This window comes from Corythoichthys intestinalis, chromosome 17, assembly GCF_030265065.1.
Source record: "Corythoichthys intestinalis isolate RoL2023-P3 chromosome 17, ASM3026506v1, whole genome shotgun sequence".
In the NCBI taxonomy this organism is placed as follows: domain Eukaryota; kingdom Metazoa; phylum Chordata; class Actinopteri; order Syngnathiformes; family Syngnathidae; genus Corythoichthys; species Corythoichthys intestinalis.
In genome coordinates this window covers 34,028,934-34,048,140 of record NC_080411.1, presented here as the reverse complement: position 1 = coordinate 34,048,140, position 19,207 = coordinate 34,028,934, and the positions used below count along the sequence as shown (strand labels likewise).

The window sequence follows — 19,207 nt, the reverse complement described above, 5'->3', positions numbered from 1 at the left end:
TAATTCAATCATTTATTCACTGTCTGCCCCGCAGTTCAAACGGATTGGATGTATACTAGTCACAAACTAACCAGAACCAGCTAAAACCTAAAAATCGTGAAAAATCTAAAAAAAACTTATTTAAGAGAATAAAAAATATATAAGAAAAATCAAGAAAAAACACACAAAAACTGTAAATCTGCAGAAAATGCAAAAAATGCTGAAAAAAAAACCAAACATCAAAAACAGTAATTAATTGCAATTATTTGTTTGATCGCTTGCAATCCTCCAAGTTCAAATTGATTGGACATCCACTAGTGTCAAACTGGTTTAACTGTAAAAAAAATGAAAAACTGATAAATGTAAAAAATTGCATGTAATCAAGAAAAACTGCAAAGAAGTTGCAAAAACAAAGAAAATGCACCACAAAAAAACATGAAAACTTGCAACTATTCCCTTAACAAATTGCGTTTGTCACTAGTAGACGTTCATTCATCTCTCCCAGTCAAAATGGGAAAACATTGTTGCTCGTTTAATGTTCGCAAAAAAGCACTTGGACACTCCATAGATGTTTTGGCAAAATATTTTGTGGCGTGATGAGACCAAAGTTGAATTGTTTGGAGTAACACATAATGTCATGTGTGGAGGAAAAATGGAACAGGTCACCAAAATCAACACCTAATTCCCACTGTGAAGCATGGTGGAGGGAGCATCATGATTTGGGGCTGTTTTGCTACTTCAGGGCCTGGACAACTTGCAATCATTAATGGAAGAATGAATTGAAAAGTTTATCAGGATGTTTTGCAGGAAAACCTGAGGCCGTCTGTCAGACAGTTGAAGCTAAAAAGAGGATGGATGCTGCAACAAGACAATGATCCAAAACACAGAAGTAAATCAACTTCAGAATGGTTTCAGAAGAACAAAATACACATTCTGGAGTGGCCAAGTCAAAGTCCAGACTTGAACCCCATTGAGATGCTGTGTCATGACCTAAAGACAGCGATTCATGCCAGACACCCCTGGAATCTGACTGAACTACAGCAGGCAGTTTTGTAGAGAAGAATGGGGCAAGATTAGTCCTGATCGATGTGCCAGACTCATCTGCAGCTACAGGAAGTGTCTGGTTGAAGTTATTGCTGCCATGGGGGAGGGGGGCAAAAAAATACTATTTGTGATGGTTCACCAACTTATTTTTCCCCCTTCTGTCACTGTTTGCATACTATCCTCTTTAAATTATGAAAACCTGTAATGTTTGGGTGGTTTTAGTATAAGCAGAAACTGCTTTTTCATCTGTGTGATTTTGGCAAAGACCAGATCACATTTGATGCTGATTTTATGCAGATATGTGAGAAATTCCAAAAGGTTCAGATACTACCACTGTATTGCTAGCAGGGAATGGTCTGGAGTTAATGTCAAACAGAAGAACACACAGACTGATAAAAACTAGTTTCTTTGTGGACATGTCCCCTCCGCATCCTGCCTCAAGCAAAAATATTTGAGGGAAGACATTTTTGGACATCAGTCGGGATATAAATAGCGTCAAATTTTGTTGTTCCAATTTGCACAAGTCCTCTTGAGATCAACTTCAGGGTCATGCCTCCACGCTCACTGTCCCGCTTAGTAGAGAATCACAACGCTGTTGCTTATTTTCTCGTTCCCCCGACAACTTGGGATACATCATGTCCTGCCTGGTTGCTCCCTGTCTTTTTCAATCAACCTCAACGTCTCATCTAAGAGGATATTCACAAAGTGGAACAAGCAGCAGGCATAATACAGAAAAGGAATAAGACTTTGAAAAGAAAGGGATCTTTAGTAGAGAGTAAAGGGATGGAACAGAAGACAAAAGAAAGCGAAACGTTTATGACATCACAGCGAGATGATGAATTAGTGGCACGGGCAAAGCAGACAGAGATCAGTGTCAATTTTCTTTTAAATCAATCACTGTTTGAGACTGTCACAGCACACTGGAGGCCATTAAATTTGGATCTCACACACACACACATTCATTTCTGCATTCGAGCCTTCTTGGATGCTGCGACGCAAAAGAAACCTCAAAATTCAACTTTCATTTGATTTATTTTAGCATTAGAGAAAAGAGTGTTGCTATTTTGCCAGATTTTCAATTTGACTAGCCCTTGCGCTTGAGATCACCATTTAGTTGACATCCTGTCAATTTGGTAGCTTGGAGACTAAAACAGGTAAACATTGAAAAACAAGTCTCAGGATTATGTCATAATTTTCATGTAAATGCTGAAGACCGTCATCAAGGTAAGAAGCCTAAGGCTACGTCTAAACTAGGACAGATAATTTTCTCAAGGGTATTTTGCTCAATATTTTGGTTATTACATATTACCTGTCCGCACTGACGTTTAAGGTGCCTTCAAGGCCCCCCCATCCCCCACCCACGCTTGTGCAAGGTACGCCTGCATTTGCGCAAACTATGCATGCTTTGAAAGGAGCAGCCTCATTACTCATTATTCGCCGGCATGAAATTTCGAAATGACTACGCCTTCTAGACCAGGGGTCGGGAACTCCGTTTTGTGATTACTGTTTTTTCGTGAACGCAATTGAACGTATCACGAGGGAGCGAGAGTGAAGGGAGAGCACGCTCGGCTTTTACGAGCAGTCGCCGAGTTGTGATTGAAATAAAGCTTTAGAAAACAACAAAAGCCTGACATCGTTACTTGGGATGGTACAATCGATGCTCAGTTGCGCTCTCACCACTTGGAAAATAACAAATAGAAACATATGGTGTGGCGCTACGTAAATTTCCTGGAAGCTGCAACCAGGAGTGCTCGTGCATAACAGTGGCGATGCTGGAAGTGGCGACAGGTTTGACAGGCAGAATGAACACTTAAACACTATACTGAATTACAGCTCCGCACATCATCTTACCTTTCTGTTCGATCCTCCCCTCGCCCAACCATGCCCACTTTACACTCGCAAACCGGGCCCCTTAGGAGCCTGGGCCTGGGCTTCCTAAGTTCTACCACTGGTCAGATCAATCATTTGGCGTGACACATGAAAGTAAATAACGTGAATTGACTTGTTTTTCCCTAAAATCAAATTTATGTAAAATTTTCGTTGTACAGAAATTACAGTTCCCCTTCTTTTTTATTTGTTTTTTTTTTTTTACAAATTTAAGTTTAAAAAAAAAAAAAAGAAAAGAAGGGAAAATATATACTGTTTTATCTTTGTTCATTAATCAAATCCAAAAATGAAAAAAAATTAAGCTAATTTTTTCGCCCGCTTTTTGTTGATGAAAAATTGGAATTAAATAATGAAAAAAATTAATAATTTTCATTTAAAAAAAAAAAAAAAAAAAAGGAAAAAAAAATTTAAAGAGTAATGAAATTGGGGGGGGAATCTTATTTAGAGGCTCAAAAAGAGGATGTCGGAAAAAATTGAAAGAAGAACTTCACTTAAAATCACCACCAAAAAATTAACATATAAAAAATGTGAAAAATCGAAAAACGTAAAAGTTAAAAACCACAGAAATCTTAAAGAAAAGAAAAAAAAACCACAAAACGAAACCGTAAAAACGTAGTTTCTTGTCACTGTCTCTCTGTAAACGTCCTCATTTGCTGCCATTGATGCCAATAGACATGTAATCCATTTGAAGTGGGAGGGCTGACAGCGAATGAATGCTGCCAACCTACCACTTCGTATGGATTGGACGTCTAATCGTGATAAACCCAATGAAATTCACAACAGAAGGATGATTGGATGCCACTTAATTGGACGTCTATCACCATCATTAGCACTGAAAGAGTTATTATTACCATTAAAAACAAGCTCTTTTGCCCTTTCCTACAGTGGATAGATTCATGTTTTTCTACCGTTAGATATAGCAGCAGATTGATGTCATACTGTACATGAACTCAAATGTAGCATCTAGTTCTGGTTTGTAATCACAGCACTTGACCAAGAGCTCTGCATGGGAAAATAATGTGGTAAAATCCAATGAATGGCCGCTGGTAACTGGGCTAAAAATAAAAGCAGTATAATCAGATTGATAAAAGTGCTCCCTTGTTGAGGGCCTTGTCCCAAGCCATCTGGCGTATTAGTCGTCAGCATGTCACTGATGCTCACTTACCATGCGCCAGTCTTGATTAGCATGTTTTCACTGTCATATACATGCACGGGTCATAAATGTGCCAACTGGAGGGTCTTTGATCTTATGTCAGCTACTTGCCCTCAAGGAACGCTCTTTAAATGCCCTCGTTTGCCTTCTTTACAACGGCCAGGGGAGTGGATCGATACCAATTTCAGTCTCTGTTGTAAACATGCTGAGCCGTAGCTAGCAGCTGGTACACATCAAGTCAAGAATGCTTTCAGCTCGATTTTTTGGTTGGCCGAATTGGGCTTGCTTACAAGACTGTTCGAACGTTACTGAAAAGGTTCTTAAAAAAGAAAGTGTTGAGAGAAATGGTGGAGGAAATGTTTTGTATTCATAAATGTGTCCTCAGTTGATGTGGAAATAATGCTCCTATTGCTTCTTATTATTGACATATTAACTTTTCGCCACAAGATGGCAGGATGGGACTTAATTGTCAAGAGTGCTACTTTTATTACTTCTTCTTGTTTGACTTTGATGACTTTGATTTGTGGGATTGCCTGTGAAGACAGCAATGAGAGAGGATGTATCCGCATGTTGGTGGAAAGTAAACACGCCAAGTTTTGGCTAAAAGACAACTTATTCTCCGTCAATTCTTCCTACGAATGCAACGTTGAGCTGCAACCACCTCAACAGAAAGTCCATAACCTTTCATAGGGTATACATTTATGAACTCATTGGCTCCCATTAGTGAATTGTGCTTACAGTATTGCTTTTTTGCAGACTGTTGTCTTGTGTTTTTCAACTTTTTTTTTTTCTTTTCATTTTTTTTTTTCTAATTTTTGTTTTGGTTTTAATTAGAGTAAAAATCAGTAGAGTAAAAATCAGCACAGATTTTTTTTTTTTTTTTTGCTGAGGCAGAAAAAATGCGGGTCTGAATGGGTTAAAAAAAATCTGGGGTAAAATCCTTGAACATTTAAAAACATTGTGCAGCAAATCGAGCAAAACATAGCATTTTTACCAAACAATTTCCATGGCACAGTAATTTGCCACAGTGTCTTTCCCACACTCTTGCATCTATTTCAAGTTTGTTTGTTCGCCTTTCCACTTCACGGCTGTTCTGCGGTTGTCCAAAAAGAGGAGCTTGAGCATCGGAATGTTTGGCCCTAAGCTCTTCCTATAGACGTCATAGATGATGATTAGCACATGATTGGCCCCGCCGGTATTGTGCTATTTTCAGTTTGGCCTCTAATCAACGGCATTCTTTTTTACGCTATTTATTTTAATAATCATTCATTCAGCTCACATGATTGCATTGTTGATATTCTTATTGCATAAGAATGAATGCACCCTTTATATATGGGCCCACATTTTTTCTATATTGTTTAAAGTTACGATTACGTCTTTCGATGGCATTGATGTTGATACACGTCAAATCATGTGGCTTTTGAAAACCAAATAAAAGTCTTCAACTGAGTTTATCACTATAGTAACTGTACAGTCCAGTTCTGTCATTTATTAAGTAGGCCTATGATCTAGCGCAGCATTTGAAGCTAGGCATAATCGTCAACTGTGGTTGTGACATCACAGAATGACCTAAAAAAAAAAAAAAGTGGGCGTTCATTGATAAATTCCTTTCAATGGAATAACTATAAAATGGTAAAAGATAGCTTTCTACATTGAAACTTAAGTCCTGTCATTTTGATATTTTGAAGTGCTCTTTCATAGCACTTTTAAATATCAGACACACAACAGCCAACTATTCCACAAAGGGGCACAGTGGGTGCGGGTTTTTGTTCATACCCGTGATGAGGACACCTTTTCATCAATCTGGTGTTTTACAAGTGCAATCAGTTGATTGCAATGAGGTGCTTCTTGTTTCTGCTGAAACCTCATTGGTTTAAACTGTCTTTGCTGGATGGTTTTGAACAAAGACCAGGACACACTGCAGCCCTCAAAGACCGGTTTGCCCATCCCTGGACTACAGGGATGTTACATAGCTTCATGATGATCTGGGAGACATACTTTTTACTACTCATGTGTGAATAAGATAATGCAGAACTGGTGTGTTGTGCTAAACTGTATCCCATGAATATACATGTCGGTATGATTAAAAGGAGTTACTGTCTAGGACATTAGTAACTCCACGGGGTCACTTACAGAAATACAGTAACGAGAAAATTCAATTTCTAGAGATATGTTTGCTCTACTGGTACGTAAACTCCAACTTCCTGTCAGTTATGGGGCATTTACAGGTCACTTCCTTTTGATTTAGGGGCATTTCCGGATCACCTTCTGTTGATTTCAGTTTTTTGTCAAAAATAATTACATTTTTGTGGACGTTCTCCATGTCAATGGAAATGAATAAATGCATTGGAAATGCATTGAGAGGTTTTTTTCACAATTTGGCCCAACATTGCATTTTTGTGAAAAACTAGCTGACAATTTGTGCGGCTTGATTTTGTGAGTTTTATGATGTGTGAAGTATGTGAATAAGACAAAAACTGTAAGACAAGTATCATTTTGAACCTTTGAAGTCTTATGTTTTTGCCTTTGGAAATGAGTAGAGCTTTTTTAGTCATGTGTATTTTCGTAACATTTTAAAAGCTCGGACACTTTGAATCTGTCAAAGCGTGTGAGCTGTGCTTGCGCTGCTCCCAAAAATGTGACGGGAAAAAAAATACAAATATTGCAGTATATAGACAAGTTTCCTGAGCGAAACAAGGGCGGCGCCATCTTTGACAATTTCAGCTCCAAACGTCCGGTTAAGACAGAACAACATGAAGTGCAGCTGAAGTAAGCAGTGTGATGACAAAGTTAAAACTGCAAAATCAAACCAGAGGAATTCACGTAATCTCCAAAAATTGATTCAGCATGACGTAGATGAGACTCCGAGACTTTCTGTGCTGTGCGTGAAGTCCTGTAAGAGCCTATATATGTGGTTGGAAGTGGAATGTTTTGATCAGCGACCAGCTAGTAGCTACAATGTGCGAATGTGGATCTACCTCGCTATACGCCTTAAATTGAAACCAGCTGCAACAATAAGTTAAGGATATGCTTTAAACCTAACGATCCACTTAAAAGATTGCAATTTTGTTCTTATGACTTCGTTGATCATTCGAGGACAAAATTATAACAACCTGTTCTGCCTGTTTTAACGTGAGGTGTAGACTGATACGGCAGCCACTTGACTGACCAAAATGTGGTAAAATTACTAGGGCTGTCAAACGATTAACATTTTTAATCGAGTTAATTACAGCTTAAAAATTAATTAATCGTAATTCATCGCAATTCAAACACTCTATAAAATATGCCATATTTTTCTGTAAATTATTGTTGGAACGGAAAGATAAGACACGAGACGGCTATATACATTCAACATACGGTACATAAGTACTGTATTTGTTTATTACAACAATAAATCAACAAGACGGCATTAACATTATTAACATTCAGTTAAAGCGATCCATGGATAGAAAGACTTGTAGTTCTTAAAAGATAAATGTTAGTACAAGTTAGAAATTTTATATTATAATCCCTCTTAGTGTTTTCGTTTTAATAAAATTTGTAAAATTTTCAATCAAAAATAAACTAGTAGCTCGCCATTGTTGATGTCAATAATTACACAATGCTCGTTCAAAAACACAAGTAACAAGTGCACATTACACTGCTCTGTCATTTTAATCTGTTTGAGCAGGGCATGTGCGTTAAGTGCGTCAAATATTTTAACGTGATTAATTTGAAAAATTAATTAACGCCCGTTAACGCGATAATTTTGACAGCCCTAAAAATGAAATAATAATATTACAGTTGCCGAATGCAGGAGGGCTGACAGGGATTTTGTTGTTACAAGGAAATACTACCAAGGTAAAAAAATGGATCGGAAGTCTGGATCGGAATTTTTCCATGTCGGCCGATCCGATGCCGATGAGCATTTTTTTGCCCATATCGGCGTTCGATCCGATCCAAATATCGGATCGGGACATCTCTAAGCTCCACTGTTGTTTTGGATGGAGAAAGTGTAAAACGGAAGTCGCGAGAAGAAATGTGGAAGTACCTCGGAAACTTGTTTATGTTTGGGGAGCTTTGCTTTGCAATGCATTCCCACAATAAAGGGAACAAATGGGATTTCTCATGACACAGCACAATTTTAACAAAATTCCACGAACTTACACGTAATGGCCTCCAACATAAACATACTATATGACTTTTGACTACCCAAAGGGGCTTTTCATATGACACCACATCTTTCAAAATGAGAATTCCGGTCGTTTTGGTGTTTGAAAGGTATAAAACGGTAAAACGAAGAAACACCATTAAAATATATACTATACAGTATATATATTATATATGGTAGCTTTTGCATAACATGCAAAACTACCAATACAAATACATTCTAAGATTCTTTAATATACACAAGCTCCACTTACATCTGCAGTGTCAGACAGCAGGTGTTGCTGGAGAGAGTTGCCCTCCCTAGATAACCACTTTTTGGGCAATACACGGTCAGCCAAGTTTCCCATGACTTCTTGCTCTAAGAAGCTGGCAAAAATCTCTGCTACGGATGCTGATCTCAAATGCAGTAGATGCCCTATCACACCATTTCCAACTCCATTTACCCGCACAACGCCTATATCTGCTTCTTCTGCTCCTGCGTCACTGACACATTTACACAAACTTAATTTTCCAGAGAGCACCCTCCTCTCCTCCCATTGACACACACATTTTTCTTTCACAAGCAAATCTGGGTTAGAGCCGTTCCGTTTTGAGCGCATGCAAAAATAGGATGACCTCCCGCTTTAAAAAAGAAGAATGGACCATCTTCAGGAGTGAATTGTTTCCGTTCCTCTCCTGTTTTATTGGCCAGGTAACAAAATTGCAACAAAAACAGTTTTAACGTATGGACTTGTGTCAAGAGGATGAATCATTCGCAAGTAATGGCTTCAATAATGTTAGGAATTTTGACTACATTAGGCACAAAGAATTCAACTCCATCGACTAAATAAACCCCCGCTAACTCAAAGAATAAGCCTAAATTAAAAAATTCTGATCTTCCCCTTTTAATTCAATTATCGGAAAGTCAATTACATGCAATGGAATTTTTCTGTTGTCATTCTAATGTTGAGGCAGCAAAGGGAGAAAAATTGGTAAAAAGTAATTTTCGCACTATAAGGCGCACCTGACGTTAAGCCGCCACCCACCAAATTTGACACGAAAACTACATTTGTTCATAGATAAGCCACACTGGACAATAAGCCGCAGCTGTCTTCACTGTATTATGGCTTATTTACACCAAAAGATATTAACTGGTAACACTTTATTTGACAGTAGCATGATAAGACTGTCATAAGACCGAATGAACCACCGTGAAGCTTTGAAACAATTGGCTGCAATTCATTGCTTCAAGAAGCTTCATTTGGCCATCACTGCTCCCTTGGGGGAGACAGTCAACCTCTGCTGCCACCTTCTGTCAACACTGGTGTCGCCCAACATAAACCAAGCATGCATTGCAGCGCTACAGATGTAAATAACAATCAAATTTTATGTTCTGTGCTGATTATTTATTCAGTTATTGTTCCAGTTGTTTCATTAATTGCTCGTTATGATAGTTTGTGACACTTCATTTGACAGTGGCGCCATAAGACTGTCATAACACAATCATGATGACATTATGATATGACACTGTCACGAGCAATAATGAATGCTCATGACAGATTTCATTCAGTGTCATCTGGCAAATATTCTCACTTTTGAATGGATGTAAAATATCTGAGCTGGACATAAATGGAGTTAGTGACATAATTTGCCAAATGACACTTCATGACATCTGTCATGAGCATTCAGTAATGCCCATGACGGTCTGATGACAGTCTTATGACGCCACTATCAAATAAAACGTTATCTATTAACCAAAACAAATGAACAAATAAGACGCACTGGATTATAAGATGCAGGATTCAAAACTGACGGAAAAAAAGTAGCGGTTTATAGTCCGAAAATTACGGTAACTTAGTTATTTTGATAAGAAAGTAATCAGTAAAGCAACTAGATTTACTTTTTTGAGGTGTAATCAGTAATAAGTAATTAAATTACTTATTACTTATTAAGTAATTTGTGACAACACTGTTTACACCACCTAAAAGCAGAACTGAGCGCTATAGGCGCTCCCTTATGCCCACTGCCATCAGACTTTATTGATTGATTGATTGTTTATTTCAGGTGTTAAGACAAAATAATCCACACAAAAATTATTATTTGAAATAACAAAAATGTCTGAAAAGGAGTGAGAAGAAGCATAGCTTATATGGTCCCCACCCCTACACATTCAAAATACAAATGAATTTTATACATAAGACGTACCTCCATATAATTCAAAAATGTACATGCATATCAATATAACAAAATAATCAATAAGTAAATAAACACAAAAAAGATAAATACAAACTTCAAAACCATCATTGCACAGGTTCACACATGTAACACTTAAATATTGACTGTTTAAACATTCTCTTGAATTGATATATATTTTGACATTCTTTTAACTCTACATTCAGAGTATTCCATAGCCTTACTCCACAAACTGATATGCTGAAACCTCTCATTGTTGTTCTGTTCTTAATCCTTTTAAAATTAAATGTCCTCCTTAGATTATAATGCGCGTCTTCTAAATTAAACAATTGTTGAATATTACCAAGCAATTTATTATTTTTTGCCTTGAACATAATTTGTACTGTTCGGTAATCAACCAAATCAGCAAATTTTAAAATCTTTGAATCAAAAAAAAAAGTGAATGAGTATGGTCCACATATCCTTTCTTATGAATAACACGTATTGCTCTTTTTTGAAGAATAGTTAGAGATTGCAGTGAGGTTTTGTAAGTATTTCCCCAAGCTTCCACACAGTAAGTTAAATAAGGAAGAACTAAAGAACAGTACAAAATTTAGAGAGAATCAAAATCTAAAAACAATTTTGCTTTATTTATTACTGAAATACTCCTTGATATTTTATTTTGCAAATATTTAATATGTGGTTTCCAATTGAGTTTTTCGTCAATGACGACGCCAAGAAATTTGATTTCAGAAACTCAATGTCCACACCTTCAATAGAAATAAATACCTGTGAATTACTTTTATTATTACCAAACAACATGAATTTTGTTTTTCCTAAGTTTAATGATAATTTATTATAATCAAACCAAATTTCAATTTAACCATTTCATTCATAATATCTCTCTGTAATTTCTTTAAATTCTCTCCTGAACAAAAAATATTTGTGTCATCTGCAAAAAGAACCAATTTCAATAACGTAGACACATTGCAAATGTCATTAATATACAAAATAAACAATTTGGGCCCCGACACCGACCCTTGTGGTACCCCACACACAATATCCAGGTTAGAAGAACAAAAATCCCCTAGTTTAACAAATTGTCTCCTATTAGATAAATAGCTCCTAACCCAATCTAATACTATTCCCCTAACACCATATTTATCTAATTTGCTGATTAATAATTGATGATTAATGGTATCAAATGCTTTTTTTAAGTCAATAAATATTCCTATAGCATGTTGTTTCTCATCTATGGATTTTGTGATTTCTTCTGTTGTTTCTATCAGTGCCATCGTCGTTGATCTATTTGAACGAAAACCATATTGACATTCAGCAAGAATATTGTTTTTATCAAAGAATGCATCCAACCTTTTATTCAAGACTTTTTCAAGTATCTTTGAGAATTGTGACAATAATGATACAGGCCTGTAATTTGTGAAGTGATGTCTGCTCCCACTCTTGAACAAAGGTATAACTTTAGCTATTTTCATTTTATCAGGAAAAATACCTGTCTGAAATGATAAATTACATATATAAGTTAATGGTTTAGAGATAGATGAAATAACACTTTTTATTATTGCCATATCAAAATTGTTGAAATCAGTGGACAACTTTCTCTTACAATTATTAACTATGTTCAGGATTTCACTTTCTTGTACATGAAGACAACAGGTTATGCTCACAATTAAGTGTACGTGAAACATAAGGATACCACGTAATCTTGTTGTATGTTTTGTTGTATGTTTTTGACATAATCTGCAGTTATTTTAGATTCCACTTGTTCTTATACTATTGCACTATTATACTTAGGTAATTTGTATATACCTTTTTGTATAGTTTTTATAGTTTGTTTATATGTTGTACAGTCGATTGTATGCTCTCTGGTGCTGATGCAATGCCTAAATTTCCCCTACGAGGGACAAATAAAGGATTATCTTATCTTAACTCGGACATTGCAAACAAAATGACTTACAACTGAAACGATGGGGGGAAAAAAATCTTCATGAAACACCAAATTATTTTTTTTCAGTCCCTATTGACGAATTGTAACATATCTTCTCTTTTATTGACAAGCATATCCTGCAAGATTGGTAAAAAAATGTACTCAATTATCTCTTTCTCTGTTCAAGATATGGTAAAATAACTTTTCTGATCTCTGAGACTTTTGACCTTTGACCTCATAACCTTAACTCGAATCATCTCTTCTGCTTCATAGTACAGACATACTGCGCCTGCAAGTTTGGTGATCATCCCTTTATTTGTTCTTGAACTGTCACAACATTTATTTTCTGACATGTATAACCTTTGACCTTATGACCCCCAAATTTAATCACCTCTTGCACTTCATATTACAAACATATTCTGCAAGTTAAGTTTTATAACAATTTATCTGTACTGTAAGATGTGCAATGTTTGTATTTTGAAATTGTATTTGTTCATTTTGAAAAACGTTTTTTTCTTAACTAGTTGGATACCATTGACGGTACTAGAGGTCTAATCCGTTTGAACCGAGAGAGTTGCAGTGAATGAACATTTGTGGGCACCAACTCCAAGTTAGTTTGTATTTGTTTCAGTGTTAAGCAAAGATTTATGTTGTTATTAGTTCTTCTTTGACCCTGCTGTGGCGCTTATCATGTACACAAAGTCGTCTATTCATTGTGTCTGCAGTTCAACTCATAGCTCCAGAGGCAGGCAGCATTTGGTGGTATTCAACGTAGTCTCTGACAAGTGCTGTTAGAGATGAACCTGTTTTATCCCCCTACTTGTCTCGTCAACCCACGGTAGTGCTCGTTAATCTCGGAGCGATGACAGAATCTTTACGAGAGGCGCTGACAGACAGGCAAAGTAAACCCTCATGAGGCAAATATTTCTAGAGCGATAGAGAGAGAAATGACATCTCTAAATAGACAGACTGTTGAGCCGTGAAAATGACGGTGGATCTCTATTCTCAGTACAGGGTCCCTTTAGCAGGGAAAACCCATGTAAAAACCATGCCAATTTGCTTCACCCAGCTGTTTTTTTTTAACCAGTAGACATCCAGTCCATTTAAACTGGAAGGGCTGCCAGCTATAAACAAATGAATTTAAATCATTTGCTGCCACTGACGGCGATTGACGTCAGTGGCAGTAACACATTGCCACTGATCCAGAAACGTGACTATCATAATGATCAGCCAGGAAACGAGAAGGTCATCTCTGGCCGCACATTTCTATTTAAAAGCCAGACTTCCAATCTAATGACTTTGAAGCTGGTCAGATTGTCAGATAAGATTGCTTCAAAAAGCTTTGCTGGATCAGAGCTTTTCAGTTGCATTTTGTAATACATGTAACTAGAAAGTGCTCTTGTTCAGGTTAGATTGTTGCACAATGTAGTGTGTCATCGTACTAACGTACTATATACAGTGTTATCAATACAATTGTTATTGTTATGTCTCCATATTAATGAGGTTCATTGTTTTTCAACTAGGTGGACATTTGTCTCATTTCCATGCTGTTACCGCTTGTGGTAGAGTTGTTACTAATGTAGTGACAGAATTTGTAACACCAACAATGCCTTTGAGGAAATTCTGTTTTGAATGAACAGTAGTTACTGATAGGTTGTTACTTTGAATAACGATCATCCATGTAGTTTTCAGTTAGAACTAGTCCCTATGCTAACTTCCAAATTTCATCATTATTTCCAGTTTCGCTTGAGTTTAGGTGGGACATCCTGGAGGCGATATTCCAATTTCATGCTGTTACGTTAACATCTCTAATCAAATTGTGCCAGTATTGGCCCCTATCAACTGTCCTACTCCACCATTCTGTCCTACGCAAGACCTTGCTATTTATATACTCTTTCCTAATTGGACAGAGCGAAAGCTATGTAGCCATTTCCTTCCTCTTTTTCCAGCCTTTGGGACAGACAGTGAGACTCCTCTTGTTCTGTCTGGAATCTCAGCCAAAAAAAAAAAAAAAAAAAGCTATGGGGAGCCTTTAAAACATTCATAAGCTGCTAATGAGGCTGTGCAGCATATTGTGTAGTGTATGTGTCAGCAGTAGTACTAGTTGAAGTGAGTAATACTGGAATAACAATTTCCACACAAAGGCACATTTTCAGAGACATTTTCCAGTCATGTGGCTCAATTTGCATCAGGTTAAAAAAAGAAATATGCACAAAAGAGTATGCAGTCAGTTACCTGCAACTAATGAGACCTAGAGCAATTTTTCAACTCAAACTCATCACATAGCATTTTATATCCACGGGGTTGCAACACTTAAGATTTTTTTTTAAGTTTATGCTTATGTGGGGAAATTCTAGGGCAAGCTTTTTTTGTGGCAAACTGCATTGTAAATTTAACTCAATGGCTGCTTTGACAGAAATAGACGTCCAAACCATTTGAAGTCGGAGGGTGGGAGCGAATGAACAATACTGTCAACTAGTGATAATGCAGAAAGACGAAAAGGACCAAATCCTTGACAGTGGCACTGAAAGAGTTTTTAAAAAATGATTGAATGACTTCGCATTCAATTTTGGGGTACTGGAGCCAGAGGTCACAGAGGTCAGAAAAGGAATTTCACGTTAAATCAAGAAACAATTACGGGATTTCAAATTTGTAGGATATTTTTTGTAATATTAAATGGAAGAGGTGATTAAATTTGGGGGTTGTGAGGTCAGAGGTCAGAAAAGGAATATCATGACAACTCAAGAACCAAAAAAGGGATTATTATCAAATTTTAAGGATATGATTGTAATATGGAAATGGAAGAGGTGATTAAATTGTAAAGTAGTGAAGTCAAAGGTCACAGAGGTTCAGAAAAGAAATTTCCTAACAACTCAGGAACCAATAAACGGATTATCAAATTTGCAGGATATGTTTGTAATATGAAATTAAAGAGATGATTACATTTAGGGTATGAGCGTACAAAGGTCACAGAGGTCAGAAAACGAATTTAGCGATAACTCAAGAATGAACAAAGAAATGATTATCAAACTTGTAGGATATGTTTGTTATGAGAAACAAAAGAGTGATTACATTTTGGAGCAATGAGGTCAAAGGTCACAGAGGTCAGAAAAGGAATTCCGTGAAATTATTTCAAATTTGAAAGGGGGTGCCGACTAACCCAAATATAGTTTTGTTTTAACATTCACTTTTTGTCTTCTTTTTGGCACAGACATGGAAGTGACGACAATGCAAGAGGAAACGAAATTAGCGTATGCTGCTAATCTGCGTGTCATACCAATAATGTGATTAACAGCCGACTGAAATGGCTCAGTGGCGCCACACAGAACCATAGACGCACACATGCCAATGAATGAGGGTCTTACCTCGGTCATGTGAATAAGGTAGAATCTGAGTTCTTCGACGTAATCTGAGAGAAAAAGAAACACAACATATAATTAAGATTATTAATGCAATTGACCACAATAGACATTTAAACTCGGAGTACTAGATGTGAATGCTTATGTTCAGCACCCCTGACATTTGTTCAATGGCCTCTCCCAGCCAAAATGGATTGGATGTCTAGCACCGTCAATGGCAGCAAATGACTTAATAATGCTCTCAATTTTCTTTTATTATGATGATTACTATAAATAACAATTTCTGCATTCTTCATTCATTCTGTCTAGACTCCAATACTGTAATGGCTGTGTTCCATACTTAACCCCTTGATGCGTGAATTTACATTCAACGTGTATAAATAAAAATGCAAAGGGGAAAAATACATGACTCCCTTAAAATAGTGATGATTATTAGAAAAATGATAAATTATAGAAAATTAATTTGAAAGCTACAACAAGAAACTGGAAAATCTTAATTTAGCAAAAATCTTTTAAGTAAATACAAAAATACAATTTAAATAAAATTTTAAATACTTAACATAAAAAGCAGGAATTATTAATAAATTCCTCCTTTTTTTAAATTTTAGAACATTTCCATCCAAATATATATATATATATATGGCGGAAAACACAGACAAGACTGAAAAAGCACTTTCTGCTCTTGCACTCCTCTTTGAAAGAAACTGCTGTATTTTAAGCCAAAACAACAGTTGTGCTTCATAGAACAGTATGTCTATATGCTGCCATAGCAGATTCATGGCGCATTAAGCCCCCAAACTATTTTTAATTTGTCCGTTTTTCTTTGGAATCCCCCGTTTACAGACGTCGCGCAACCGCTTTTGTTTCAACCTAGCCATAAAAAGAAGGTAAGTAATCGTATTTATATTTTGAAATGTCTGTCATTTTTAGCTTAGAATCATTAATTGATGTCTAATATTTCGTTTAAAAAAAAAAAAACGACTTTAAAAAATTATTCACTCGCATATTTTCAACTTTTAAACAAATTACGTCACAATGAAAAAAATGGTGTCTGTAAAAAAGTCAGGTATATCTACCTCATAACTATCGCTTAATTGTAATTTTTTTGTTACTGTCCCATTTCATCTGTTATTTTAGATGATAAACAATCGATCCAAACAAAGAAAAATTGAAAAAAAAAGTTTACAAGGGTAAATATATGAAAAAGAACATCTCGACCACTCCTTGATGTCTGCGATTTCTGCATCGCGACCCTTGTTATATTACCATGTTTCACCCATAAAATCCCCAAAAAATCCGGCTGTGGCCATTCACATTTGTGTCTTGACACTCGATGATACATGCTACATGGAGTTTTTGGACCGAAACAAGGTAAGTACGCGATAATATCTAGTTAAAATCATGGCGTCTTTAATTCTGCTCTCGCTTGCTCTCACCTCCAGTTGGGGTTTTGCTGTTTAAAAAAATATTTAAAAAAAAAAAAAAAAAAAAAGCCCTCCTGTTCAATATTTTTATTCCCCCAGAAAATTGAGATTTTAAGCTTTCCAATGATGTAGCGCACATGCATATTGGACCATTTTGAAAGTTGGCCAAATTAGGGGTCTCAGAGCAGAACTTCAAGTCACCTGAGTGTTTTCCACCGTATATATATATATATATATATATATATATATATATATATATATATATATATATATATATATATATATATATATATATATATATACATACCTCCGCGACCCTTGTGAGGAATAAGCGGCATGGAAAATGAATGAATGAATGAATATATGTATGTGTATATATTCTTTTTTTTTTTTTTCATTTCCTTCCATTGACCACCAGTCCTCCTAGTTTATTTGAATTAGACATCAGTTGTTGTCAATTGGAGGGAAGGAGAATGAATTGCAGAGAATTCTAAATTTACTAATATTTTTTTTTTTTTTTTTTTTTTATATTTTTGATTATTTTATTTTAGGATGTTCTTATTTTTAGCTGTATGTTTTAGGTTCAATATTTAGCATTTTATACTAATATTGTAGTATTTATATGTATTTATGTATTTTTATATAGTATATATCTTTTATATATATTTGTTGAATGTAAAGGCATAGACTTCATTACGTATTGACTTGGCACTTCATCATTCTTTGCGACACGCCTTACCATAGGGGGCTGAGCCGCCGAACTTCATTCAGTAATAGTCAGCCGAAGACGGCACACGCTTTCTCCAAGCCAGATTTAAGCTTGGATTTTTGGAAGAATTACGAAAGCTGTACCGCATACTAACAGGAAGGATTGTCTCAGGAGTGATTTGTTCGAGGATTCAAGGTAAATATTTTATTTTTCGTACCATGCATGCATTTTGAAAAAAATGAATGGGAGGATGGGAACTGCTATGGCATTGGTGTACTTCTTCGGCATATACAGTATACTTAAAATAGATGCGTAACTGCCCGTTTTTTTGCTCTTTTAACAAAGAATCAAGACAGTTTTACGTCCATATCTATAAAGAATTCAGTGATTTAAGCATTTACAAGAATTTTGAACGGAAAAAGCCATTGTGTTAGCCTCCTTATCATAACAAAGAGCTAACAGACTGGCATAATACTCCGACAGGTTTAAGTAAAGTAAATTCAGACTGCCCTTTTTTTTTTCTTTTTTTTTTTTTTTGCTTTTAACCAAGAATCGAGACTGTTTTAGGTCCATATCTATAACAAATTCAAGGATTTAAGCATTTATTCACAAGAATTTCAACGTAAAATGCTCTTTGCTGTGGACATGTGGTAAGGCGGCGCCACAGTGAACTTAAAGACGAGCTGCACATTTGCCATATTTACGTAACATAAATACTACCTGCACAGTTTCTTTTGCTTTTAACCAAGAATCGAGACTGTTTTACGTCATATCTATAAATAATTTAGGAATTTAAGCATTTATTCACAAAAATTTCAACGTAAAAAGCTCTTTGTTGTAGTAAAGCAGCGCCACAGTGAACTTAAAGACGAGTATAATGACAAAAAAGGGCTAATCTGTTTTATAAAAAGTTGTGATTGTATATAGAATTTATTAGTAATCTATTTATATATTATAATTGATTCTGCATGCTTTCTTCAACTATTAAGTTTCTGATGTGAAAATTCAGTGATTTATTAGCTGTTGAAAACATGCAGTAAATAAAAGTAAAATAAATTGGTATTTTCGGCAAAAACTTAAACTGATGTTAAATATTGCTATTGAAAATATACTAGTAGGTGATTATCTCTGCATTTGTTGATTTTTGTGCATCTAATGTAAAATCTAAGAATTTTATAGCCATTTTAAGTTCTTTTATACTTACAAAAAAAATAATTAATCAGGGTTTTATTAGGGAACGACTTTGAATTTTTTGATGCCGCTACTCATGGAGACTCATATATGGCTAAGGTAAGTTCCTGTTTTGGTTTAAGGTCGGTATCAGCTTTGGTTCTGAAAATATTTGAAGTTTTTGAAAATAGGCCCCTTACAGATCGGCCCCGTTTCTCGTGTCATGTCAATAGGTTA

General features: G+C 35.9%; 1 protein-coding gene across 6 annotated transcripts in view; it reads right to left on the bottom strand.

Moving 5' to 3' along the window:
* rgs3a (regulator of G protein signaling 3a) overlaps window positions 1–19,207 on the bottom strand; it is a 196,483-nt gene that overhangs the window by 137,905 nt on the left and 39,371 nt on the right. For all 6 annotated transcript variants that reach the window (XM_057819522.1, XM_057819524.1, XM_057819521.1 and 3 more), the window contains one exon: window positions 15,674–15,717. In XM_057819522.1, the coding sequence (XP_057675505.1) occupies window positions 15,674–15,717 (44 nt within the window). The remainder of the gene's footprint in view (window positions 1–15,673; window positions 15,718–19,207) is intronic.